We start from the raw sequence: 27328 nt of genomic DNA on the forward strand, positions 1-27328 counted from the left end.
GGGCAGGCCCAGCCTCTTCCTTGATATCTTCTCCCATGCCTATCAGCTGCCACAGTCTTCTGAAGCACATAGCAGCAGAACCCACTGTCTCTGCCTCCGGAACAGGTACATTAGACTCTGCTGATTTTGCACAATTTTTGTGGTTTTCTCTGAGTTACTGAGGCGAATGGATGGGGGGGGGGTTGGAGAAGGAAGGAAGGAAGATTAAGGGTAGGGCCTCTTTTTGCTTAGTTCTTTTGAATTAATTAATTGATATTTATTTTCTTGAAGGGGGGAGTCTGATTATTATTGTTTATTGTTTTCCCTATTCTTGGGAATTTTTCCTAATAGAAGCTTGATACCTTTGTATACTGTAGTAGAAATAAGCTGGACTAAAGGTGGAAAGATTTAGGAATATTGAACCTTATAGTCTGATAAAATGTGTGACTTTGGACAAGTCATTTCATCTCTATGGCCTCAATTTATTCCTCTATAAAATAAAAGAGACTAGGATCCTTAACAAAGGGGTCCACGGACTTGGTTTTTTTTTTAAATTTTCTTAACTATATTTGAATGTAAGCAGTTTCCTTTTTAATTTTATTTTATATATTTACAAACATGATTCTAAGAAGGGGTCTTTGAGTTTTATCATATTGCCAGAAGTGTCCATCACACACATACACAGAATTAATTATTTTTGAACTAGGTGATCTCTAATATATTTGGAGGCAGACGTGGTTAGAGCACCAAGTCTGGAGATGGGAGAACTCATCAATTTGAGTGCCAATATGGCATCAGATACCAACTGTTTGACCCTGGCCAAGTCACTTTACCCTGTTTGCCTTGGTTTCCCAATCTCTAAAATGAGCTGGGAAAGAAAATGATTAACACTGTAGAATCTCTGCCAGTCATATGACTGAAATGACTCCACAGCAGCATTATATTTTTGGACTTAAATGAAATGTTCTTTCCTCTAAGGGGGCTTCCATATCTGACATTTTATCTGCTAAAGTCCTTTCAGTTCTCATGTTCTATATCCTAAGATCCTGTCCTAAGCTCTAACATTCTGTATCCTAAAGCTTTTCCTGACTGACATTCTGTAATCTTGGAAATTGTCTCCTTTTAATTTCACCAATATATCTACCCAAAAGAAAATGAAATTGCTCTCAAAGGAATGAAATTAGTATTCTCTTCTATCCCCAGAAAGTTAAGAGGTTCCTGACCATTAGAAAAGTTATTTTTAAAATTGATTAATTTCTCCTTGGGAGAATAAGATCCCCATTTTTCTAAGACTTCTTTGTCCCTATGTCTTGAATGAAATCTCTGGTTTTTTTTTTTTTATCTTAACACTATTTTTTCCAACTACATGTAAAGATAGTTTTCAACCTTCTTTTTTGAAACTTTGTATTCCAATTTTTTTTCTTCTCTCCCTTCCCCCTCTTCAAAACAGCAAACAATCTGATATAGATTGCACATGTACAATCATGTTGAACATATTCCTTTAGTCATGCTGTGAAAGAAGAATCAAAGAAATTAAAAGGAAAAAAAATCACGAGAAAGAAAAACCAAGTGAATACAGTATGCTTCAATCTGCATTGAGACTTTATAGTTCTTTCTCTGGATGTGGACAGCATTTTCCATCTCAAGTCTTTTAAAATTATTTTTAATTACTCTATTACTGATTAGAGCTAAGTCTGTCATAGTTGGTAATCACACAATGTGACTCTTACAAATCTTTGGGTTTCTTGATGGGAAATCACCAGTACAGCTCCTAGAGTGTCAACTAATCATAGTATCTTAGTATTACTGTCACCTCAGAGGCTATGGAGTCCCATTTGATTCTGAGCAGGAATCTCCTCCATGCTATCTAATGGAGAGCTCATTACTCCTCAGTGCAGTACATAACATTTTAGATAACTCTATGGGAAGATTCATTTTCCTGAATTTCACTTTGGCCATAGACACTAGCTGTGTGACCCGGGCCAAGACTCCTCACCCCTGTTTACCTCAATTTTCTCATCTGTTAAATGATCTGGAGAAGAAAATGGCAAACCACTTCAATGTCTTTGCCAAATTGGGTCTGGGATAATGGGATACAACTGAAAAGATCACAAGAAAATTTTTAGAAAGTTCCCCCCAATTGACTTTGTTTTTCTCATTGCAATTATTCCATGTTTTGTCTTCTGGGGTAAAATGGAATTCACATTGCAACTCATAAGACCCTTGAAGTCAGCCATCAGGTCCTCCATAAGCTTTCTCTTCTTAAGGTTAAACTTTCTGAGATCTTTCAAAAACGCAGTCTCCAGAACAGGAAGTAGCTTCTCTTTAGCAAAGGTCAGAAGGAAATGACAAACCACTCCAGTATCTCTGCCAACAAAATCCCGAAAGGAGTCATGAAGAGTCAGGCATGACTGAAAGAATAGCAATAACAGAAGGGACTGTCATCAGGAACTCCCAACTTCTTCATCTGTAAAACCCCTTCTGTGAGGAACACAGAGTATCCAGAGGGTCAGAGATATGTGACAGATTGGCCCTTCTCTAGGTGAACTGGGTAACAGGCTCACACATTGGGAAATAACAAAGATCACAGATTTTAAACTGGTAAAATACTAGTATAACTTGTACAACCCTCTCATTTTACTCCTGAGGTCCAGGGAAGTTAAGTGACTTGATCTAGGTAATTGAGGCAAAAAATGGTAAAATTTAAACCAGGACATGGTATCAAGGTGTCTTTGTGGAATAACTTAAGTCCTTATCATCTTAGTGTGAATGATTTAATCGATTAATTTGGTGCTCACTTTAGAGGTGAGGAAACTGAGGCAAACAAGGTAAAAGGACTTGCTCAAGGTCATACAGCTAGTTAGTGTCTAGAGTCAAATTTGAACTCAGAAAGATGAATCTTCCTGACTCCAGGGTGGTTAATGAGGTCGAATTTAAAAAGGAAGGATAAAACTGGTTTGGGGGATTGCATTCATCGACTCATTAGAAGAATATTCATGGAGCCTCAACTTAGTGCCTCTGAAAGGAACATGATTATTCAGATTGTATAGACTCTAGGAGCAACTTCTGCTTTGGTTCCTGTGTCTTTGGCATTTAGTCCTGATGGCAATAAAGGCTTTATTGGTTGATGATTGATGGGAGTGGGCTTGATGGGTCAGATAAGAGGAATTATCTCTAGTTCACCTCTAGTTCAGCCTCTGCTGTGCGACTTTGGGGAGGCTGGTTTACTTCTCTGGACCCCAGTTTCCTCTGAAGCATACATGGATCAGACTTGATCTTCCAGGAACCCTTCCTTGTGTTCCACAATTGAGGATTCTGTAATTGCCTTCCTCCTAAAATGCCTTGTTATGAAGGGGAAGGGAAAATTCAGAAAAAGAAAATTTACATGATAATTTCATTCTTTGTATTTGTGGGGAGGAAACCATTGCACTTGGGGCAAATTTTCATTCTTTCTAGTTTCTCTACCTCTTTCTAGAAGGTTAGCATTGACATCTGGAGTTTGGAGGCTGTTTGTTGGTCCATCATGTCAGATTCTGTGACCCTATTTGAGGTTTTCTTGGAAAAGATACTAGAGGGGTTTGCTATGCTCTTCTCTCATTTTACAGTCTTATTAACCCATGCTACATGTTTTATAGCAAGGTGGCATCATAGTGTATAAAGTATTGGGACTGGAATAAAATCTGACCTCAGATATTCAGCAGCTGTGTGACCCTGGCCAAGTCACTACCTTGTTTGCCTCAGTTTCGTCATCTGTAAAATGAACTGAAAAAGGAAATTACAAAGCCACTTTTTGCCAAGAAAACCCCAAATGGGAGCGCAGAGTCAAACATGACCAAAAAATGACTGAACAATAGCAAAACCAATGTCATTTTGGTTTTTTCCCATTGTCACCCAGAGAAAAATATTTTATACTGTTCAAAACAAGAAAAATATTTTATACTGTTCAAAACAAAGTCAGACTCTTTTTTTTAGGATTTTTTTTTTGTAAGGCAAACAGGGTTAAGTGGTTTGGCCAAGGCCACACAGCTAGGTAATTATTAAGTGTCTGAGACCGAATTTGAACCCAGGTACTCCTGACTCCAGGGCCGGTGCTTTATCCACTACACCACCTAGCCACCCCATTTTCATTTTCTGAATGAAGAAATGGAGATCAGGAAAAAAATGAAATAGACTAGGATTAAACTCACTAGAAATGAGGTCACTAAACTATATATAGGATCCCAATGGGCCTCATTGACTTAAAAAATCACCTATTTGATTTTCTGCATCAACTCTGGAAGGAAGGTCCTATTATATTTCCATTTTACAGTTAAGGTAACTGAGGGAGACAGAGGCTAAATGACTTGCCCAAGGTCACATAGTAAATATCGGTATCTGAATTTGAACTCAGGTCTTCCTGATCCCTGTCCCATCTCCCTATTCACCTGGTTACCTCTAGGTATTTGGGACAGAAAGAATACTAGATGGTAGGAGTCAGACCACTAAAGGAGGTGAAGGAGAGGAATAAGAAGCCAAAGACAAAATTCTCTAAACTGGAAATTTTGCATGTATATATATGCACACACACACACACAGATTCTTAGATTCTCAGGATCCTAGAAAATCAGAACTGGAAGAGACCTTGCAGATTTCAAATTCAAAACCCTCAGCAGGAAGCCAACCTTGCCATGGAAGAATCATAGATAGATATCTAGCAGGAGGCATACTCAGAGGCTGTCTTGGCCTTGGGGGATTCCATTCATTGATTCATTAGAAGAATATTCATTGAGCCTCAACTTAGTGCCTCAGAAAGGAATACGATTATTCAGATTGTACAGTCCCTAGGAACAACTGCTTTGGTTTCTGTATCATTGGTATTTAGTTCTGATGCCAATAAAGGCTTGATTGGTTGATGGTTGATGAGAGTAGACTTGATGGGTCAGATAAGAGGAAAATATAAACCCAGAGAGGAAGTGACTTACTTGAGGTAACAAAAGCATATGATGGAACTAGGATTTGAACCAGAAATATAGACCTTTCAGATCTTTCACTTCCAAGTCTTCAGTGCTCCCCTGGACCAGTCTTTGCCATTGATTAGTTGTGCGATTGTGATTGAGCCACTTACATCTAGTCAACCTACCTAGCCTACTGTCTCATGATACAATGCATATGAAAACATATTCAAAGAGGAAAAAGTGCTATCTAAATGTGAGCTATTATTTAGTAATAATTTTTTTATCAATTAATATTAGTAATATTATTACTATTCCCCCACTTCTGCCCTTTCTTCTGTTTTTTTCATTCTTTTGATTTGATTGAGAGATTCTTGATGTCTCAGAGAGTCATTAGCTTCTACTTGATCAATTCTAATTTTTAAGGCATTGTCTTCTTCACTTAGATTTTGTATCTCCTTTATCTACTTCTCTGCTTTAAAGGTAATATGAGGATCAGGAAGGTGGAAGGGAATTGAACTCCCCTTGAAAACTACTGCAAAAAAACCCATTATTTATTCAGAGCTGTCCTTGTCTTGATCAACTGAAGTATGGCATTCAGTTTGAGTCATGATGATGAGAATGTTGATATTTATCCTTTATTCTTGAAGAAGACTTCAGGGAATTGATGGCATGACAAGCACATGAATTGGATGTGAGTGAGGGAGGCTGTGCTAAGTCATCAGTCTCACTTTCTCCTCCAGAACCATCTGGGTCCAGTGACCAGATATGAATCAGGAGAACTGGAGATGGCCCTGGATATGAGGCAATCAGGGTTTAAGTGACTTGCCCAAGGTCACACAACTAGTGTCTGTCTGAGGTCAGATTTGAATTCCTGTCCTCCTGACTCCCAGGCCAGTGCTCTATCCACTGTATGACCTAGCATGATCTTTCAAGGACTCGGATAAGCTCTAGAACATGCTGAGAGAGGCAATTACACAGGTGAAGGACCTGGAGAGCTTGGTTAAATGAATGAGTTGGAGGCATCATAGAGGAGAGAAGACTCAATGTCTGAAGAACAGTCATAGAGAGAAGGTATTTGATTTGTTTTACTTTGGCCTCAGAGGGCAAAACCCAGAGCAAGGCATGGACTTTGCCAAGAGGCAAATTTAGGTTTGACATCAGGGGAAAAACATTCCTCCTGGGTGGAGCTGTCCACTAGTGGGGGGAGTGTCATCTTAGTCCAGGTGCATGCTGGCCCCAAATAGATCAAATTCAAGATCTAAAAAAGCTGATTCAATAGCCAAGTTTCCAAAACACTCTTTTTACTAAATATAAACAAACTCTAAGAAAAGCAGAATAAACAGTCAGCTAGTGTAAATATAGCCTATCTAAGGGCAACAACCTCCCAAGGGGAATAAACATCTCCTCCAATTGGAAGGGTTAATTAACTCTAACCCTCCCTCCTCTTGGACAGATTTCTTTCCAAAGTGGCTCTCTTACAATCCCATTCAGAATCCCATGATGACCAAGGGCTATTCAGGTATTTAAATAATTAAAGCCTCAACATCTAAACACTCCCTTAGGGCTTAAGATCTGAGTTTAAAGAACAAAGACCTCTGCTACCACAAGACCCTGCTACCTTGCTGCATTAGTCATAAAAAGAATTCTTTTTCAGGTCTTTGTAGACTAAATTGGATGGTTTGAACAAGGGGTTTCCTTCCCCTCTCATATTCCAAGATTTTTTGGGAATAGTCCTGACTGAGGTAAACATTGGCTTTTTCTTGGGGACAGAGGCAAAAGCTTCTCTCCTCCAAGCTCTAATCCCACCTGTCTCCTGGGGAAGTGAGGGAGTAAGGGTGGGACAGGTCTTTCATTCTATACTAATTTCTCAGCACCCTTGGGAGAAACTGTGGAATGGGAATAGTACTTGGACTATATACAAAAAGTATATATTTTTGCGCAAGGCAATGGGGTTAAGTGGCTTGCCCAAGGCCACACGGCTAAGTAATTATTAAGTGTCTGAGACTGGTTTTGAACCCAGGTACTCCTGACTCCAAGGCCGGTGCTTTATCCACTACACCACCGAGCCGCCCCTGACTATATACTTTAAAGGCGGTTGTGAAGGTGACAACTTTGGTAGACTCCAAAGCAGGCTACAAGGGTAGACTGGTAGATGGAGTCTGGGACTTGGGGTCAGGAAGGCCTGGACTCCCATCCTGTTGTGGTTACTCACTAGGAGTGTGAACATGGACAACTCTCTTTGCTTCTCTTAACCTCAGTTTCCTGATCTGTAATGGGAATGATACCTGTAAAACCTACTGCAATGGGACATTGTGAGACTTCATAAAGTGTTGTATAAATCTTGAACTCTATGTTAGGTTACTGTTTTGTTGGTCATTGACAGTTTAAACTGTTTTGTCATTCAGTCATTTTTTTTGGTCATGTCCAACACTTTGTGACTCCATTTAGGGTTTCCTGGCAAAGATCCCAGAGCGGTTACTCATTTTCTATTCCAGCTTAATTTACAGATGAGGAAACTGAGGCAAACAGGGTGAAGTGACTTGCCCAGGGTCACACAGCTAGTAAGTAATGGAAGACTAATTTGAACTCAGGTCTTCCTGTTTTCAGGTCAGGCATTCTGAATTATGGTGCCACCTGGTAGTTAATTATTAAATTATAAAGTTCTTATTAATGTGTCTTAGAGCTCAAAGGTACCTCAGAGAAGATTTAATTCAGTCCCCCAACAAGTTGCAGATGAGAAAAAGGAACCCCAGAAAAAGAAGTGATTTACCAGGTTTACCCAGTGGGTTTGTGGTAGAACCAGGCCTCTTAGACACTTTATTTGAAGCTCTGTTGTATCAAGTAACCCCAACAGTTGCTAATTCAGTTGGGTAATAGTCAGGAGTGTAGAATTTGAACTATCTATCTCTAGCATCTCTCTCTTTCTCCACCTCTCTGCCTGTCTAGCATCTATCTAACATCCACCAATCACTTCCTAGCTCTATCATTTGTCTATTTTAATCTATCTCTATTTAGCGTCCATTGACTTTTATCTAGCATTTATCAATCATATCAAACTATCATTTATCTATCTCTAGCATCTTTGCCCCCGCTGCCCAGTTTCCTTCCCACTTTTGCATTTAGTACTCTAGACAGTCATATCCTTACATCTGGGTCTAATGGCTAAATATGGATGAGGACAACTGGCTGTGAGGCACTCGGGGTGAAGTGACTTGCCCAAGGTCTCACACAACTAGTAAGAGGTAAGTGCTGAGGCTGGATTTGAACTCTCTTCCTCTGACTCCAAGGCCAGTGCTTTATCCACTGTGCTGCCTAAGATGGGCAGAAGTGGAAAAAGGAATCCAGAATTTTTTCTTTAGCCCATCTTTGGGTCTTTTTAAAGGGAAAAACTATGCTTCTGGAGCTCTCTATTTAAATGGCTCAAAGTACAGGATTTAGAATCTCATGCTATTAAAAGAGAAAAAGATTCTGAATATTATCTAGTCCAACCCCCACCATTCTACAAGTGGAAAACCTCAATCCTAGGAAGCTAATGTATCTTGGGTCCTTCAGGGAAATAGAAACATAGAATTCAGGGGGGTTATTATAATGTGGGTTTTTTGAGAGTAAGGTTCAAGGAAGGCAAAAGTTAAGAGCTTTCATCACCTTGAGAATTCGGAGGTTTTATAGTGGAAATGGGAGGGAGAAGGCAGAATTTTATAGCCTTAAAGAGTTGGGCTGACTGGAAGCAGAAATGATGGTATTCCTTCTTCCTTTCTTCTTTCCACCTGGGTCTCAATTCTACACTGACTAGAGTAGTTCTATGGGGTCTAATTTGAGAAGATTCAGTAAAGTCCTAATTCTGAACCACATCAAAGACATTTAACTGAAATTACATCTTTAGTGATTATTCCTTTCCTTCCTTCCTTCTTCCTTCCTTCCTTCCTTCCTTCCTTCCTTCCTTCCTTCCTTCCTTCCTTCCTTCCCCCTCCCCCCCTCTCTTTTCCTTGTAAGTGTCAAGTTCAGAGGTCATATTTGAACTCAGGTCCTCCTGACTTCAAGGCTGATACTATACCTACTGTGCCACTTGTTTGCCCCTGACTGATTCTTCTTCATTAAGCATTTCCTTTTAAAATGTAAGTATTGCAGGGAGAGGAAAAGAAAGCATTAGGGGATCGTTCAGAATGATCAAATCCTTTCCTCTTAGCGGGGGAAGAGATCCTGAACACTTAGAAAGTCAGAAAAGGCCACTGAAAGGCAAAAAAGTGAAGGTCAAATGACTGATCTTCCGTTCACTGGTACCATGTGCTAATTTTTTTCCACACCCCAATCTTCACATGACTAGTTAGAGAAATTAAATCCCTCACAAGCCTAAAATAGCCCAGGAGTCTGAGGAATGTACTATTAAGTCTGAGAGCGATCCATTAGCTTCCCCTGTGTCATTGTCAGTGTCTAATTATAGCTGGTCTTTCTCTCTATATATATCTCATGCATAACTGTAATTACTATTTGGTACCTACCAAACTAGGCTTGAACCTGTTCCCCAATACTCAGGACTAGAGGACAAGAGTTGGAATATGCTGGAAGAGTCCTCAGAATGTTGGCTAATATCTGGTGCACGGTGGGCCAGTCTTCCATGTTGTGGTTTAAGGGGGAATGAGCCTGGAATTGAAAGGGAGGAATGGATCTGCAGTATGTCTCTGAAAAATTCCATTTCTTCAACTCAGCTCAAGTACCATCTTCTATTCACGTGATGTCTTTTCTGATTAATCCAACTGCTAGTTCCCTCCTTCCAGCAATTATCCTGTATTTATTTATCTTTTATATACTTAGTGTACACACACGCGCACACACACACACACACACACACACACACACACACACACACAGAGGAGATCAAATCAGTCAATACTTAAATTAATTCAGACCATTCTCTGGAAGGTCAAACACTGAAGCTGAAACTTAAATACTTTGGCATCAGATTGAGAAGAAAGGATTCAACTGGAAAAGATTTGATATCTGGAAAGATTGAAGGCAAAAGAAAAAAGAGGAGGGCAGAGGATGAGATGGACAGAGAAGTGACAAACCTGAATTTGGACAGATTTTTAAAGATAGTGAAGGATAGAAAGACCTGTAATGATTATACTCCATGGCATCATGAAGAGTCAGACACAACTGAATAACAACAAATATTTCTACATTTACAAAATACTAGTGCCTTTGTTAGAATGTAAGCTTCTGGAGGGCAAAAATTATTTCATTATTGATTTTGTATCTTCAGTGCTTTGCATATAGTAGATGCTTAACAAACAAACATGATATGGTATGATAATATTGAACTGAAAAGAACCTCAGAGGTCAATCAGTTTCCAGATCTTGCACCCCTTTGGACCTCTTGGTAATTGGGTGAAGCCTGAGGACTCCAGTGGCTGGCCAGCTATGTTGTCTGAGCATCTATAGACAGAAAGATTGCAATCAAGTTCATTCGAAGGGCAGGTCTGATAATTGTAGTCATTCCAAAGTAGTGATGAGTGTAACTGATATTTTGAGACATCTGCAGTAACCCCATAAGGTGTTATGGAAATATCTGTGATTTCTATTGGTGGTAAAGTCACCCAGTGGCATTGATAATACAACTGAGATTAGTTGACTGTTTTCCAAATTGAAGGAAATACTAAATTTCATTTAGTGGTAAGTAAAAATAAAGATGCATTTTATTTTCCCATAAAAGTTCATAGAATCCCTGATCTACATATACAAGGATCCTTGGACTCCAGGTTAAGATCCCTTTCTCTACTCTAAGACATATCTTAGAGATGTTCATTTATCTCCATTGGCACAATCCCCTCCTCATCCCAAAACTCCTAACCCCTAAATCAAGGCCCGTATCATTTGTCTCCAGTTATTCTTACATAGTTCCACAAATATCAATGTTCAATATAGCTTTTAAAATTTACAAAACTTTTTTCAAATATTTTATCATTACAGTAATGTTACAGTAGTACTACTATTATTATTATTCCCATTTTACAAATGAAGAAACTGAGGCTAGAGGTTCTATGACTTGTCCAAGGTCATATAGCTAGTATCTGAGGCTGAATGCAAATTCTTAGTCCAACTTTCTCATCAATTGGACCACCTAGCTCCTCCAGTTCCTCCAAATGAATTTTCAGACAGGCTACTAGAGAAAAAGTAGCTACAGGAACAGGCCACTTTTTTTAAAATAATTTTTTCCCAATTACATTTAAAGCAATTTTTAACATTTTTTTTTCAAAATTTTGAATTCCAAATTCTCTTCCTCTCTCTTGTCCCCCTTGACTGAGAGGGCAAGACTTGATAGATTCTATATACTTACTGTTAAGCAAAACATAGTTCCATTGTAGTCATATTGTGAAAGAAAATGCAGGATTAAAAAACAAACAAACAAACAAACAAATAAATAAAAACAACCTCAAGAAAAATAGAAGTGTACTTGGATCTGACAGGCCACTTTTAAATTGATACTCATCTTTATCTACCTTCTTTGGGTAATCTCTACTAGTAATTTGCTTCTCCTCCCCTCCAATTAAAAACTACATTTGCTCCAGGCTAATCTTATCTAAATATTCAGAAGAAAACAGCAAATTAAATTAATTCCAATAAGGTAACTCCAACTTTCCAGGAGGTTATTTGCATGATTAATTCATTTGTGTGTGCTAAATACCTACTGGAAAATGAATGTGAAATTTCAGGCCAATTGACAGTAAATTGAAAAATTTTAAGCAGTATGAAGATCCTCAGAGGAAACCTCTCCACTTACCTCTGATACTTATACTAGTGTGACCTTGGACAAATGACCTCACTTCCCAGGACTTCACCTTTCTCCTATAAACTAAAGTCAGAATGGATCAATTTAATTTATCCACAAAGCTCTGAAGCTACAAAGAAAAAGAAAAAAAGTTTCTGCCCTCAAATAGCTCACATTCTAAAGGGAACTGGTAGATGGAGAATAGTCTTAAAGGAGAAAGTGGAAATTGGGATGGGGTCATGAAAAAATTCAGAGGAGGTTGTCTGAGCTGAGGCTTAAGGGAATTCAAGTATTCTAAAAGTCAGAAGTTGGGATGAGAGCATTCTAAGTATGGGGAAGAGGGAGCAGGTGATGCACAGGTTTGGAGATTGGAGATGACTTTTCTTCTATAATGCCTAGGTGGTGCAGTGGTTAGAGTCAAGCGTCAGGAAGATCTGATTTCAAATATGAAAAAAAAAATTTAGCTTCTAGTTGAATGAAAGCCCAAATGATCAAATTACTACATTTGTGTATGCTGTCAGTCTTTGAGTGTGTGTGAATGGGAAGGAAGCTGATATGTTTGGTGACAGAATAATAACTTACATGCCGATAGACTTCAAGGGTTGTCTAGCACATTTGATCCATTTATTGCTTTTGAATCTTGCCAGTTAGGTATTCCAGATATCAATCAATAAACATTTATTTAGTATTCCAGATATTGTGTGCTAAGCATTGAAGATAAAAATAAAGGAGCAAAATATAGTCCCTGTCCTCAAGAAGGTTACAATCTAATGAAGGAGAAAATATTCAGACATATATATATATATATATATATATATGTATGTATATATATATATATATATATAAAGCAAACTATATAGAGGATAGATAAGAGATAACTAATAGAAGATAGGCACTAGAATTTAAAGGAGTTAATTAGGCAAGACTTCCTGTGAAAGGTGGCATTTTAGTTGGGACATGAAGTCAGCAGATAGGAGACCAAGACAGCCTTGTGGGCATAGGGGACAGCTAATGAAACTACATGGTTGGGAGATGGAGGGTCTTGGTGGAATAGCCAGGAGATTTGTGCCACTGAAATGAAGCGGACGTGGAGGAAAGTAAGGTATGTGAAGATAGGAGAGGTAGAAAAGGATGAGATTCTCAAGGGCTTCAAATAGAGAATAGAGAATCTTAAACAGTCAAATAGAGAATCTCAGACTCGATCCTGCAGGTGATAGGGAGTCACTGAAGTTTATTAGATGAAGGTGTCAAGGTTAGACATGAGTTTAAGGAAGATGAAGTTCTCTCTAATTGATCCTACTCACTAAAGTACTTTTTCAAATGTTTTTTATCCTTCCTCATACTTCACTGAAAACTTGAAAACCCTCTGCTAAGAGGTCCCTCTTCTCCCTCCTCCTCATCGCACATCTTTCAGACCTCTTCTGCCACTAGTTTTTCCTCCTCCACCTCCCCTCCCCTCCCCTCCTCTCTCTCTCTCTCTCTCTCTCTCTCTCTCTCTCTCTCTCTCTCTCTCTCTCTCTCTCACAAGGCAATGGGGTTAAGTGGCTTGCTCAAGGCCACACAGCTAGGTAATTATTAAGTGTCTGAGGTCAGATCTGACCTCAGGTCCTCCTGCCTCCAGGGCCGGTGCTCTATCCACTGTGCCACCTAACTGCCCCTCTCCTCCCCATCTCACAAAATGAGGTGACCCCTTCCTTTACCAAAACAAATCCTTTTCCATTTATAAAAAAGGAGACCATCCTTTCTAGATTATTCTTTCTCTCTCACTGATAGTCTCTCTTTCCCACCCCCCTCTATGGTGCTGCTTTAGTATTGCCTACAACCTTATTTCTCTGTTTTCTCATTTATAAAATGAACTGGAGAAGGAAATGGCAAACCTATGTCAAGAAAATCCTAAATGGTGTCATAAAGAATAGGCCCAAACTGAAATGAATGAACAATAACAACAAAAACCTTCATTTGTTCCAGCCACTCCCAGTCCCTATTGTCTCCCTCCTCTGTTTTATGGCTCAATTCCTTAAGAAGGCTGTCAATTAACGGGTGCCTCCGCTTTTTCTCCTGTCACTTCCTTCTTTTTAAAAATATTTTATTTCAATTACATGTAAAACCAATGTTAATACCCCCAACAGACCCACTAAGAGCAGGTGCCCCAGCTCAGTCTTGTTCCTTCTTCTCTCCCTCTCAACTGTTTCACTTGGTGATCTCATCAAGTCCCATGGTTTCAAAGATCATCTGTACGAAGTTAACTCGGTTCTAGTTGTCTAACATTTCCCTTAATCTAGGAGCTTCTTGCAGCTTCTGTCTATTAGTATTAAACATCTCAAACTGTACAATCTACCATGCATTTTACTAGTTTCAGATGTCCTATACAAATGTTCAAAACAATTCATCTTTCTTCTCCAACCACTCCTTCCTGCCTTCCTAAGTTTCCCTATTACTATTCAGGGTGCCAAGACACAGGTATCCCCCTTGATTCTTCTCTCTTATCCCAATATCAAAATGTTGACAAGTTCTGTTGTTTCTACCAAACATGTTGTATATCGCCCCTTCTCTCCTCTGACACAGCCACCAGTCAGATATGGGTTCTTATTACTTTATATGTGTAGTTTCATATCATGTCCTATTGTATCATACAATACACTATACAACCATATGTACAACCATACAATGGTTGGTTGGTAGATTATTAGCCTTCGTTCTTAAAGAGGATCAAAATGGCATCACTATGTTAGAGTGAACTTACAATGTGTCTGACTGTGGCTAATCAGCCCAATATGAGTTTGGAATGCAAGGTGTGTGAAGATAGGAAAGGTGGGGAAAGGGTCAGGTTTTGAAGGGTTTAAAGGCCAAATGGGAATTTTATACTTGATAGGGAGTCACTGAAGTTCATTGAATGGACCATGACAAGGTCAGCCTTGAGTTTAAGGAAGATTAATTTGGGGGTGGATTTTCCAAATTTTTGTATCTATAATTCAATATAACCCACTAATCAACATAACACAACATAATATAACATAATGAAATATAATATAGCAAAACATAACATAATATCCTGCCAGTTCATCTCCCTGCTTCAAGTCTCTTCCCATTCTGATCCATCCTTCCTAATATGCAAGTCTGACCCTGTCACTCCCTTACTCAGTATACTTCAGTGGCTCCCTTTTATCTCTAAAGTCAAAGATAAAATCCTGATGGACTTTTAAAGTCCTCCATACCCTGGCCCCTTTCTACTTTTTCAGTCTTCCTCTTTCTTGTTACTCTCTGTGTCCTCAGTAATTCAGTGACCTGGTCGTCTTTGCTGTTCACTGAATAAAACAATCCACCTTCCAAAGGCTGTCCCCTTTCTTTTTTCATCTCTGCTGCCTAATTCCTTTGGCTTCTTTAAAGTCTCAGCTAAAGTTCCATCTTCTGCAACTCCCTTTCATACTCCTTAATCTCTACATCTTTCCTCTGAGATTTAATTCCAATTTATCTTGTGTATATTTTGTTCATACATAGATTTTCCAGTGAATTCCTATTCTTAGCACAGTCCCTAACACATAGTTGGTCCTTAATAAATGTTAGTTGACTGACTGATAGTGAGTGTAGGGTAGACTGTTCTGGGGAGGAAAAAGGGAGGCTCTTACAATAGGGGATGAGGGGCTGAACCATAGTGATAGCAGTGTCAGAGGAGAAAAGAGGCATATAACAGAGAGGCTACAAAGGTGAAATTCATGGGATGTGAGAACAGATCAGATATGGGAGGGGAGAGGAGAGAGAGAGAGAGATTGAGAGAGAAAACAGCTAAATTTCATCTAGGTGACCCGGTGGATGGTGGTTCTCTTGACAGTCATAAGGAAGTTTGGAATAGGCGAAGGTTTGGGGAAAAGAAAATGAGCTCCTTTTGAATGTGTTGAGTTTAAGATGTATTCAAGATATCCAGTTTGGGATATTTATTGGAGATTCCAGTCTGGAGATTAGAAGATTTGGTCTGGACAATTAGATCTTGGAATCATCGCCACAGAGATGATAACTCAATCTAGGGCCGCTGGTGAGATTCCCCCAGCTAGTATCACAGGAACCCAGGTTTATTCTTACTCAGTCAACCTCCAGTACTTTCCTCTCTGCTCCATGTTACCTTTCAGGAATAAAAACAATAAACAATAATCATAATTGACATTTATATAGGACTACCTAGAGGTTTGTGAAATGTTGTTAAAGGTAGTTGGGAACATGGTACACAGGAAGACCTGAGTTCAAATCCAGCCTTAAACACATACTAGCTGTGTGACCCTGGGAAAAATCACTTAAACTTTGATTTCCTCAGTTTTCCTCAACCTTATAGGGTTATTGTGAAGATCAAATGAGATAATATTTGTGAAGAACTTAGTTTGGTCCCAGTACATACATAGGTTCTATATAAATATTTTTCCCCTCTCCACATGTGTTATCTCAGCTCCCCCGCTGCCCCCCCCCCAAGAGAGGGAAAGGGACTTGTAACAGGTCAGAGGGATTAAATGTCAGTCGGATATTCTTCTAACTGTATATCCCAAATTGTTTTATATTGCATTGCATCGATTGAATTGTAGAGTTTATCATTATCATCACTGTTATTTTTGCAGGAAAGGTCATGGCCACTTCAGGAACACCACCTCCACCTTGGGATGAACATAAGCCAAACCAGGAAGATTTTCCAAAACCAGGTTAGACCAGATCTACCTGTGATCTCCAGAAGACCAGGACTAAGCAGAATGACCTTTGGAGGGAGGAGAGGTCTTTGCCAGGGGGTCTGGGAAAAGATGACTTTGCTTCAGCATATCTTTCCATTGCCATTGGTCCTGTGGCCTAAGGTCTAGGTGGCTTCCTGAACTCCTTTATCTAGATCTTTATGAGTTCCAGGTATAGGGATTTCCCAGGCTACAATCCATTTTGCAGGATAGAGCCTTGGAACTTCTGAGATTGGGTTGAAGCTGGGATAGAACTTTATAGTCATCTGAAAGAGGGCCCCCTCTGATCCAGGAACAGGGTCTAGGGGAAAAGTTTATTGTGTTCCTTTCTCTTTCCAGAAGATAAAGCTAAAGGCCATAAGATCCCTAAAGCTTAACTGATAAAAATTTTAACTCCCTTAGTACTTAACCCAGTGCTCTGTCCACCATGGATGTTACTTAAAAATTTGTTGAATTTGTCATACTGGAAAGCCTACTGGTGAAAACACTAAAGATTTGGTGGAAACATCAAAGATTTGGGGGTGGGAGTGGAAATAAGGACCTAGAATCAACCTATAGGAGAGATTATTGGCACTTCCAAGTCAGAGTCATGTCCAGGGAGGGCTATCCCATTAAGACTACTGTCCATTTGCTCACTAGAGTCCCAAGGGCTCTCATGGTCCAGAAACATTGATAAAATAATAAGTTTATTATTCCTCAGATTCATAAGATATTGGACTGATTACATAGTATAAACTCCTCCTTTGTAGGTCTACATTAGGCATGTTTCATTCCTATTTTTACAGAGGAGGAAACTGAGGCCCAGTCTGGAATGGCCAGGTGCCCCTCTATTCACCAAAGTTGAAGAGAATTCTTGGATGGGTAGAAAAGTCAGAAATTCTCTAGTAATTCTAGTAAATTCTCTAGTAGTCCCTGAAACAAGAGGGTGGTAGGCCAATCAGTCAATTTTCTTATGTATTTCACAGAAGATAAAACCAAAGTTCCTGATGAAGAAGAGGAACATCCTCTTTCAAAAGGAGAATATGCAAATGATTCTGCTTCCTCTAGCTTTCCACCTCCATCATCACCATCATCATCTTCATCATCATCATCCTCCTCTTCATCTTCATCAGGTAAACCAATTTCCACTTTAGATCTACTTTTTAAAAAGCTTTTATTGATATTTTCTGTTTCTTACATCAACATATTATTCCAAAGTTCCCTTCTTTAGCCTCTGTTATCAGTAATAATCTCTCCTTGGAGTGCTTAGGGCAGTCTCGTATGTAGTTTTATTCCCACTGAAACAGGTCAGTATTTCCTTTGTTCCATTACATGCACCTATTGTCTTGTGTTCTTTGTTTCCATCCTCTTCAAGAGAAGTTTAAGGTCACTGAAACATAATTCTGACTTTTGTGGTTGTTTAGTAGTAATTCTATTCTTTTTATTATTTTTTGATTTAAAAAAACGTGTTTTTTTTTAATTCTCTGTGGTTATCCTCAAACATGGGCTCTGTTCTTATAGATAGCAACAGTGATGAGGACCAGCTGCATGGGATGGACAGAAAACCCTATCCAGGTGAGTTCACTAGCAGTGGTGTCAAAGTTGACTCTGGAAGGGAAAAATCAAAGCACTAGAGATTCTTGGAGTTGGAAGCAGAACTTTGTCTGGGATCCTGCACTGGGGCAGCCACAAGTTTGCACCCAAATCAACTCTTTAGGACAAATTCAATTGGGAGATGGTAGAAGAATGGGAAAGATCTGAGGAAGGATCATTGATCTTAGGACAGAAGTCACCATGTAGGGAGAGCTCCCAGCATTCCCACTCACTGGTGGAATCCTGAGAAGCTACTCTTTTTATTTGAATTTATTCATTTATTATTCCAACTACACACAAAGATAGTTTTCAACATTCACCTTTTTGTAAGATTTTGATTTCCACATTTTTTTCCCTCTTTTTCCTCCCTCCTCCCCTTATAAGCAAGCAATCTGATATAGGTTATACATGTATAACTATATAAAGCATATTTCCATAATGACCAATTATTCTTGCTACCTTGGGGCTATGTTTAATTATTTTAACCTGTTAAAGTTTTTAATCACTGCTGCTGCCTACATCCTTTATATTTTGGCCTCCTCTTGAAAAACCCTAGTCACCCAAACTTAGAAGAGATGCTGGAGTAATTTAGTTCAAACCTCTTCTGAGCACAGAAATCCTTTCTAAAGGTATTCCTGACAAATGATCACCCAGTTTCAGATGAAACTCTTTGGAAGGCTCCATTCACCATTTCTTCCTCATATTGAACTGAACACAATGTGCCCACTTAGTTATACCATCCAACTGCACAGACCAAATCTCTTCCCTGTTGGGATGGTGCCTCCTAGAGGATTAAGCCAATGTGTAATTGCTTCTCACTTCATGATACTGTCCATAAGCCCTAGAAAAGAGTAATGTACCTTGATCACATTTTCTCCCTATCACATTTTCCTTATATTCTAGTTGTTTGGGTTCATGGTTCCTCTCTCTCTTACCAGACAGCAAATTCTGTGGAGACAGGGAACATCTCTGTCTTCTCTTCTGGTACCTAGAAAAGAGCCTTCCAAATGATCAAATCTTTGTTCTCAAACAGATATTAACGAAGAGAATTCGAAGGTGAAGAAGAATGAACTTCAGCTCTATAAAGGTAACTTAATTTAACTCAACAAACTTTTCATAAGATCATATAGTTTGAGAGCTGGAGGCCATCAAGTATAACTCCCTCATTGTACAGGTGAGGAAACCAAGGCCAAGAGAATCAGTAATTTGCTGAGAGTCCCACAGTTAGCCTAAGAGACTAGATTTAGTTCCAAGTCCAACCAACCCTAGTGCCATATTTGTACAAGGCACTCTACAGTTGCTAAGAATACAAAGACAGGGTCGGCTAAGTGGCGTAGTGGATAGAGTACCGGCCCTCGAGTCAGGAGTACCTGGGTTTGAATCTGATCTCAGACACATAATAATTACCTAGCTGCGTGGCCTTGAGCAAGCCACTTAACCCCATTTGCCTTGCAAAAACCTAAAAAAAAAAAAAAAGAATACAAAGACAAAAATCAAGCAATCCCTGCCCTCAAGAGATTTGCTTTCTATTGGGGAGAGCTGTAAATTATAAAATTACTAATTTAATTAATTGAGTAATTAATGAATTGATAATTAATAAAAATAATTTTAATAATCATTTAGCACAACCATTGGGTAGATGGAGAAAGGTTGCCATCATTTCAGAAGAAGCACTATTGGCATGGAAGCAATCAGTAAAGTGATTTTTTTCTTTTTTATTAAGAAAGATTTTATTTATTTTGAGTTTTACAATTTTTCCCCTATTCTTGCTTCCCTACCCCTACCCCCCACAGAAGGCATTCTGTTCGTCTTTACATTGGTCCCATGTTATACATTGATCTCAGCTGAATGTGATGAGAGAGAAATCATATCCTTAAGGAAGAAAATTAAAGTATGAGATAGTAAAAATTACATAATAATGTAACTTTTTTTAGTAAAGTGGTTTCTAAAGGAACATAGCTCACCTTTAGGAGGCAGCTAAATGGTGAGGTAGAATGAGTGCTGGATTTTAATCAAGAAGTCTCAGATTTGAATCTTACCTCAGACACTTGCTAGTAATGTGACCCTGGTTAAGTCATTTAACTTCTCTATCAATCGACTTCTATCTATCTATCTAGCTAGCTAGCTATCTAATTTTGTCTATATCTACATTTAATCTACTTACTTGCCTATATCTAAAATCTACCTACATTTCTATGTACATTTCTAATAGTCTTAATCCTCCTAAATAGTATGCCTCTTAAAACTTATTCCTTATTTTTTAATTTTCAAATGTAATGATAATGGCTAGATGCTGACAGTTTTCAATTGTTTTGGGGTTGGGGTAGATACAGCTGGAGAGATAACACTCAATGAGGAATCAGGTAAATATCCCAGTTTCAAGTTTGTCATTATTGGAGAAACAAATGTGTTCTCCATATTGTTGTCATTTGCTTGTGGGAGAGCAGAAATTAATATTTTGTTTCTTGTTTACAGAGCTCAGAAGAAGAGAAGTTGTACCATTAGATGGTAAATATATAAGCTAAAAGCATAGTGATAGATACTGGGTTTGTCTCCATGATAAAATATTGCCAGAACCATTCAAAAGCTGTGGGTAGTAAGTATTTCAGCACTTCATAGGGTTGAACAGATAGATACCTAACTAATGGAACTTGAGGTATAATGGGAAGGGTCTCTGCCTCCTCAAATACCTTCCTTTCTATTTAACCTGGTGTCTGACATTCCATCATTCATTCACTTGGATCTTTAAAGATTCTTGGGTAGGAGTGTTCATGAAATGTGACTTGTATTTGGGTTTAAGTCTTTGCTCAGTCATCTCTGAGCTATGTGACACAGAACCAATCTTACCAGGTTATTGTAATGATCTTAAGAGATGATAATCGTAAGATCCTTTTCAATCACAAAGCACTATTTAATAGAAACTATTGTTGTCCTTTGTTTTCAAAAAAGACTAATAACATCATGGGGTGATTGTTATAAACATCCCCAGGAGTGACTGCCACCTTTAGCAGGAGAGTTGACTGAAAACAAGGTAGCAGGGAGGGAGGAAATAAAGGGAGATAGGAAATAAAGTCAAACCTTATAAACACTTGTAAAGTTTTGCTGGCCAGTCTTTGCAAGCCATTCATTCATTCAGCAACTATTTATTGAATGCCTACTGTATACAAATCATTATGTTGGAGACTGGAAGAGATTTAAAAATTTAAAGGCATTGTGACTGCCTCTAAGAAACTTTATAGACTGTGAAAATACATTTTACATGATTTAGAATATGTATCATGGATATCATATTTCAGATCTCAGGGGTAGGGGATGGAGTTGAGGGAGAAAGACAATTTGAAGATGAAGATTTAAAAAGCATTTAAAAAAACCCAAAACTTTACAGTCCAGTTGGTAATGCCAGCAAAGGACTTAAATTGTATTGGTGGAAATGTCAATAAGACCATGAGTTTTAAAGTTACTGAGTAGACTAAATGCTATATTTGAGGTTTGTATTCCCTAACTTTATACTATGAGTTTGCCAAGTAAATGAATCAGAGACATTATTTCGGTTCAAGAAGAAAAATCATTCAAAGAGAAAATTGAATTAAGAAAGAATTGAAAGAAAAGAAATTAATTTTTCAATTGAAAATCACCCCTGAAAAGTCATTGTCAAACTAACACAATCATTCTTTTGTTTTAAAGAACCAGAAATAGAAGATACTCAGGCAAAAAGAATGAACATAAAGAAAGATGGTAAGAAACTCTTAACATGTCTCAAAGCTCCTTCTCTCCATTTTGTAAACAGAATTTTAAACAGAATAGACCATATATTATTGTAGATTATAGTTCACACTTGGATATTAAAAATGGGATGGGGTGGCTAGGTGGCGTAGTGGAGGGGAGGCTAGGTGGCGTAGTGGATAAAGCACCGGCCTTGGAGTCAGGAGTACCTAGGTTCAAATCTGGTCTCAGACACTTAATAATTACCTAGCTGTGTGGCCTTGGGCAAGCCACTTAACCCTATTTGCCTTGCCAAAAACCTAAAAAAATAAAATGGGATAGATACATTGGCCACCTTCCTACAATGCTGAGATACTTGATAGCTTTATTATATCGAACCAGTCACTTTTCCTTTTCATTATATATTAAGTGAAAGGGATGGATTAGATGGTCTCTTAAGATTTCTTTAAATGCTGACATTTTATGTTTTAAGGTACTTCCTAGGTCTGACATTCCAACTTTGGCACTACCTGTGTGATGTTGGACAAGTTACTTTCACTCTCTGGGCCTTGATTTCTTCATTTGTAAAATGAGAACTTCGTTTTGGATGATCTCTAAGACCTAAATTCTCTTCTCATTCTAAAATTTAATTATTGAATTGGAAATATTTAATTTAACAATGAAAACCAAAAGATCAGGCTAGGGAGAGATTTCTGAAAAGGTCTAAAGCAGGATGAGACTTGGAAGACAGTTTTGTATGACCCAAAAGGATGGAAATAGACTGAACTTATCCTGAAGGGATAGGAAGTCATCTAGCAGGTTTCTGTGAAGAAAGGGCCTAGCAATCTCAGTATAATCAAAGTCACCTGTCATATGAAATATTATTTCCCCAATTTGGAAAATGTAGAACAAATTAAAAATACAATACAACTATTGTAGTTAGCCAATATGCTGCTTGCAATTTGAATTTGACATCAATGAACTAGATGACTTATATGGTCTTTGCTCACTAACATTCTAGTATTCTAAGTCAGGATTCTCTTGTCAGAAAAGGAAAATTTTATCTGATTTTTTTTAAAAATGAGTACTAAAAGAGACTGGATAGTAAATGGTAAAGCAGAATTCATTTAGTGTTGGAAAGGACCTTAGCAACTGTCTAGTCCAACCCCTACATTTTACAGATGAGGAAACTAAGAACCAGAGATTCCCAGATGAGAAATGAGTTCAAACTTAACCAATTTTTAATGAAAGACCAACTGTATGCAGACCAACATACTAGGTGCTAGGGGAGATATAATTTTTAGATAAGACATGGTCTCTGTTCTCATGGAATTTATAATTATAAACGGTGAAGTCAATGACTCACTGGAAACTCCATATTAGAAATCCCTTAATTATTTAAAGGAATAATTTTTATTGCCAAGCCAAGAGATTCATTTTCAGTTCTTGCCTTTTCAGATGAATTTTTCCATTTTGTCCTCCTTTGCTTTGCTATTGGATCCCTGTTAGTCTGTTATCACTACTATGCAGGTAAGGCCAGCTTGGGGGGAAAATAAGAAGTGAGAGAAAGAGAAACCTGTTGGAGACCACACAGAATCTAACCCACAATCTCCCTTGCTCAACTTTCCAGATTGGTTCATGTCTCTAGGTGTTGGGTTGCTAACCTTTGCCTCTCTGGAGACTGTTGGAATATATTTTGGCTTAGGTAAGTAAGAATTGAAATACCCCAGAGAGATGGTCTGTGGTAGCCACAAATCATATATTGCAAGGTGATCATGTTACAATATTGGTATTTATTTCCTTATTTAGGATATTTATACCTCACTTACTTCCAAAAAGAATTTTAGAGCACTTGGCAATATTGAATAGAATAACATAAAGGGGAGAGCTCAAAATGAAAAAAGATCCTTTAAAAGAAACATAGACGTTAATAGGTACCCGAAATAAGCTATTTATTAAAGTTAGTTAGGCAAAGTGTGTAACTAAGTTTTTTGCTTACTCAAAGCTTCATTAATTTGTTCATTCACCAAGTTCATTTTGGCCCATTTGTCAAGGCTCCTTGTACAGTGGGGGAGACAAAGATAAATGAAATGTAATTCTACTTCTTAGAAGTTACAATCTAGAAGGGGAGATAAGTATATATGTGTATATATATATATATATATATATATACACACACACACACACACATAGATAACAGGAAATATATAAAGTATGATGTGAATGAACCACAAAATGACGACACAATATGAATGAGAATAGTAATAATACCAGATTGACTTGGGTCCTAAAATTCTCACGCTAGAATCTGATTGATATTTCGGTTTTCTCACTTGACCTCTAGGAAGGCTCGAACCCTACAGCCAACATCAGTTGTTTTGAATTTTTCAAACCTTTCCTGATAGCAGACTTTGATATAAAATAAAAAGTAGAGAGTCTAAAGACAAAGAGAGTGAAGACAAAGTCAAGAGAAGGACATTAAGAGAAGGGACAAGAGGCCATCAACACAAACTTCCCTTTGTCTTTTAAGAAAAGATTCCTGGAAATATGGCTATCCCCCAAACCCTCTCCCATTTCATTGTTTCTATCAATACCTGGAATATAGGTCCAGAAGCAGGAGAAACTGTTGTCTCACCCCACATTAATAGTAAAGTCAAGAGGGACCATGACCAATGATTTTCTTTAAAGCCATATCTAAGAATTCTTTCTTCTGGGGAAAATTCAGTCACATGAACATCTGGGTGGGGTGGGCGGGGGGCAGAGTGGTGGTACTGCCATGATCAGATGCATTTCCTTTGGGTGGTAGGGAAAGATATGTCCAAGTCTGGTCTATGAGTATAAAATTACATTAACCAATAGTTTCTGAGTCCCAACTCCCTGGAGAAAATGAGGTGGGAAGGGAAAGCAGCAAGTAAGGGAAAGAATACTCAGAGAAACAATTGTCACAGTGACACCCTAAAGAAGTAGTCCTGCAATGATGGGGGGGGGGCAGAGAGAATTTGGGGCAGTGGACCAGAGGAAGACCCTAGGGAGAAATTATACTACCTCACTGGGAACTGGTACCCTATGACAAATCTCCAGTGCCCCTGCCCTAGTTATGACTCTGCCTTTTTTGCCACAGAAAGCTTAGGGAAGGTCTCAGAGACATGCTCCTGTAGGTGTAGGGGGCCCTGAACTGGAGGATAGGTCACTTATCTTAATAATCACAGGGTTGGAGAAGATGGCTTTTAGTATAGCTCTAAATCTACATCCTTAATGAATTTTCTTTTTTGTTTCTCAACAGTGTATCGGATTCATAGTGTCCTTCAGGGTTTCATCCCCCTTTTTCAGAAAATAAGACTAATAGGTAACTTTTCAACTTTTCCCTTTGCTTTTACATGTTTATATTTTGTTCTGGCAATGTCTCCTGTTTATAATAATGATGATCCCTTCCTGTCTTGTTATCTAAAAAAGCACATTCATATCCATAATCTTATTTGTTCTTCATAACAAACCTTGGGGGGAATCAGGAACAGAGAATATTATCTTCACTTTTAGGTGAGGTAAGTGGGACCTAGAAAGGTAAAATCAGTTCAGAATCACACAACAATAATAGATTCAACACTTGAATCTATGGCTCCTGACTTAATTTATAATAAGTTAGCTTGGTGACATAGTGGATAGAGTGATGGAACAGGAGTCAAGAAGATAAATTCTAATCCATCTGCACAATATTGAAAGGTTTTTAAGCTTTGTTACATTATGAGCCCCGTTGAAATTCTGGGATAGGCTACAGACTCTTAGAATAATGAATTTAAATTCATAATATAAAATACATGTAAAGGAAACCAGTTAACTTGAAATGCAATAATTTTTTTAAAGTTCACTGATCTCAAATTAAGGATTCTTGGATTAGACAACATCTGGGGCCCTGCCAATTCTAATTCTGTGAACCTACCGGGCCAAAATCTACATGTTACCAAAATATCAGGAGAATACCCATTAAACTAATTCATGTCTATGTGTAGTTATCATGCAGTGAAAAAAATCAAACAATTAATCATTAAATCCAACCAGTTTTAAGAAAAAATAAATTAGCTAGATAGGACATCTTGGAGACCAGAACACAAGGCAACATCATTGTTTTATGATGGAGTGTTGTGGTGAAAGAGGAAAGAGGAACTGTTGTGATCAACATCTCTTCACATTCTGCCTTCACCTCACAGGTTTCCGGAGGTCAGACTGAGAAGATGGTTTCAGCAGGACAGTTGGCATCAGACTAGACTTGGGACCATTATTTCAGAAACCATAAAATCAATCACCAGGGTAAAGAAACCTCCTACCCCATGGTGAGATCTATTGGAGAGAAATGAAAATACTTCGTCAAGTCTGAGCATTGGACCAACCGCCATCATCAGACCCTAAGCTCACATCAGTTTTATTCTAAGGGTTGATTTAATGATCAAGGGAGGGAAAGGGAATTGGGAGGGAGTGGGAGGGGGTCCATGTCTTCCCACCTGACTAGTTTTGATTCTGAAGAAGAGAAGACTTCATTGAGAAAGCCTTGAGAGACAAATGGTTTTGGTAGTGTCCTCTGATTCCTCCCAGCTTTACTCTGGTCCGTAGTGGCCCTGACCATGACCTCCATCTTTGGGATTCCTCTTTGCTAGGTAATCTTCAGCCAAGTAGTATTTTTTGGTTTGTTCTCCCCATCAGTGGATACTTCCCCCAAACAGCTGGGATTCTTAGGCATCTGAACTCAAAGAGAGCTGGTCAGACTCAGAATCACCATTCAAGCCAGAGGGGCTGGAATACTTTGACCACACTGTTGAGTCAAGACAGAGATCTACAGATTCTTCAACCATTCAAAATGAAAACTATGACCAATGGTTACATAGGAAGATATATATCATTCTGGGAGTGGAAAGAAATCAAAATAAATTATTTATGATAATGAAAACAGTGTTTGAGTCTTACATTCAACCCCCAGATCCAGTCATGATTTAGCTGCTATTGGCTTGATCTGAGTCCAAATACATTTCTCTTTTCCTTGGATTTGTACAACTTACTATAATACTCCTTTTTATTTCTATACTGTACTTTATCAAGTAAGTGTCATTCTCTGTACCCCCAGATAGTCTCTTAAAGAGATAGAATAGGTTGAAAATCAGGATGGGAGGTATTATGGTCTATTGGTTTTGGAGTTCAAGGATCTGAGCTCAAATCTTGCCTTTGATGTATGCTACCTGTGTGATGTTAGGCAAGTCCCTTGGATCTCAGTTTCTTCCCATAAGGGTATCAGACTTGATGCCCTTCTAGCTCTGGGCCTATGGTCCTTTAAGATAAACTTCAGCAGGGAAAAATGGAATGGGAATTATTGAACATCATTTAAAAAACAAACAACTAACTCAGTTATGTAAACACAAAATTGGGGTAATGGGACTTAAAGGCATATCATATGAAAAAGATCTTTTAGATAATGAGAGGGTAGTTAGGTGGTACAGTGGATAGAGTGCTGACTTTGGAGTCAGGAGGACAAGAGCTCGGATCTGGTCTCAGACACTTGATTCTTACTAGCTGTGAAACCCGGGGCTAGTCATTTTACTCTGATTGCCTCACATCCAGGGTCATCTCCAGTTGTTCTGATTCATATCTGGCCACTGGACCCAGATGTTCTGGAGGAGAAAGTA

The 27328-nt window shown here is 38.5% G+C and overlaps 1 protein-coding gene across 1 annotated transcript; it reads left to right on the top strand.

Annotated features, from left to right (window-relative positions):
* TMEM40 (transmembrane protein 40) lies at nucleotides 1-26588 on the top strand. Its single transcript, XM_074198522.1, has 12 exons — nucleotides 1-105; nucleotides 16281-16361; nucleotides 17351-17497; nucleotides 17886-17939; nucleotides 18991-19044; nucleotides 20285-20320; nucleotides 20433-20465; nucleotides 21642-21692; nucleotides 23118-23189; nucleotides 23290-23364; nucleotides 24943-25005; nucleotides 25865-26588. Exons 1-12 carry the CDS (start codon nucleotides 36-38, stop codon nucleotides 25882-25884), a joined length of 756 nt encoding a protein of 251 aa, XP_074054623.1. The 5' UTR covers nucleotides 1-35; the 3' UTR covers nucleotides 25885-26588.
* The last annotated feature ends 740 nt before the right edge of the window (nucleotides 26589-27328 follow it).

Source organism: Macrotis lagotis, chromosome 8, assembly GCF_037893015.1.
Source record: "Macrotis lagotis isolate mMagLag1 chromosome 8, bilby.v1.9.chrom.fasta, whole genome shotgun sequence".
NCBI lineage: Eukaryota > Metazoa > Chordata > Mammalia > Peramelemorphia > Peramelidae > Macrotis > Macrotis lagotis.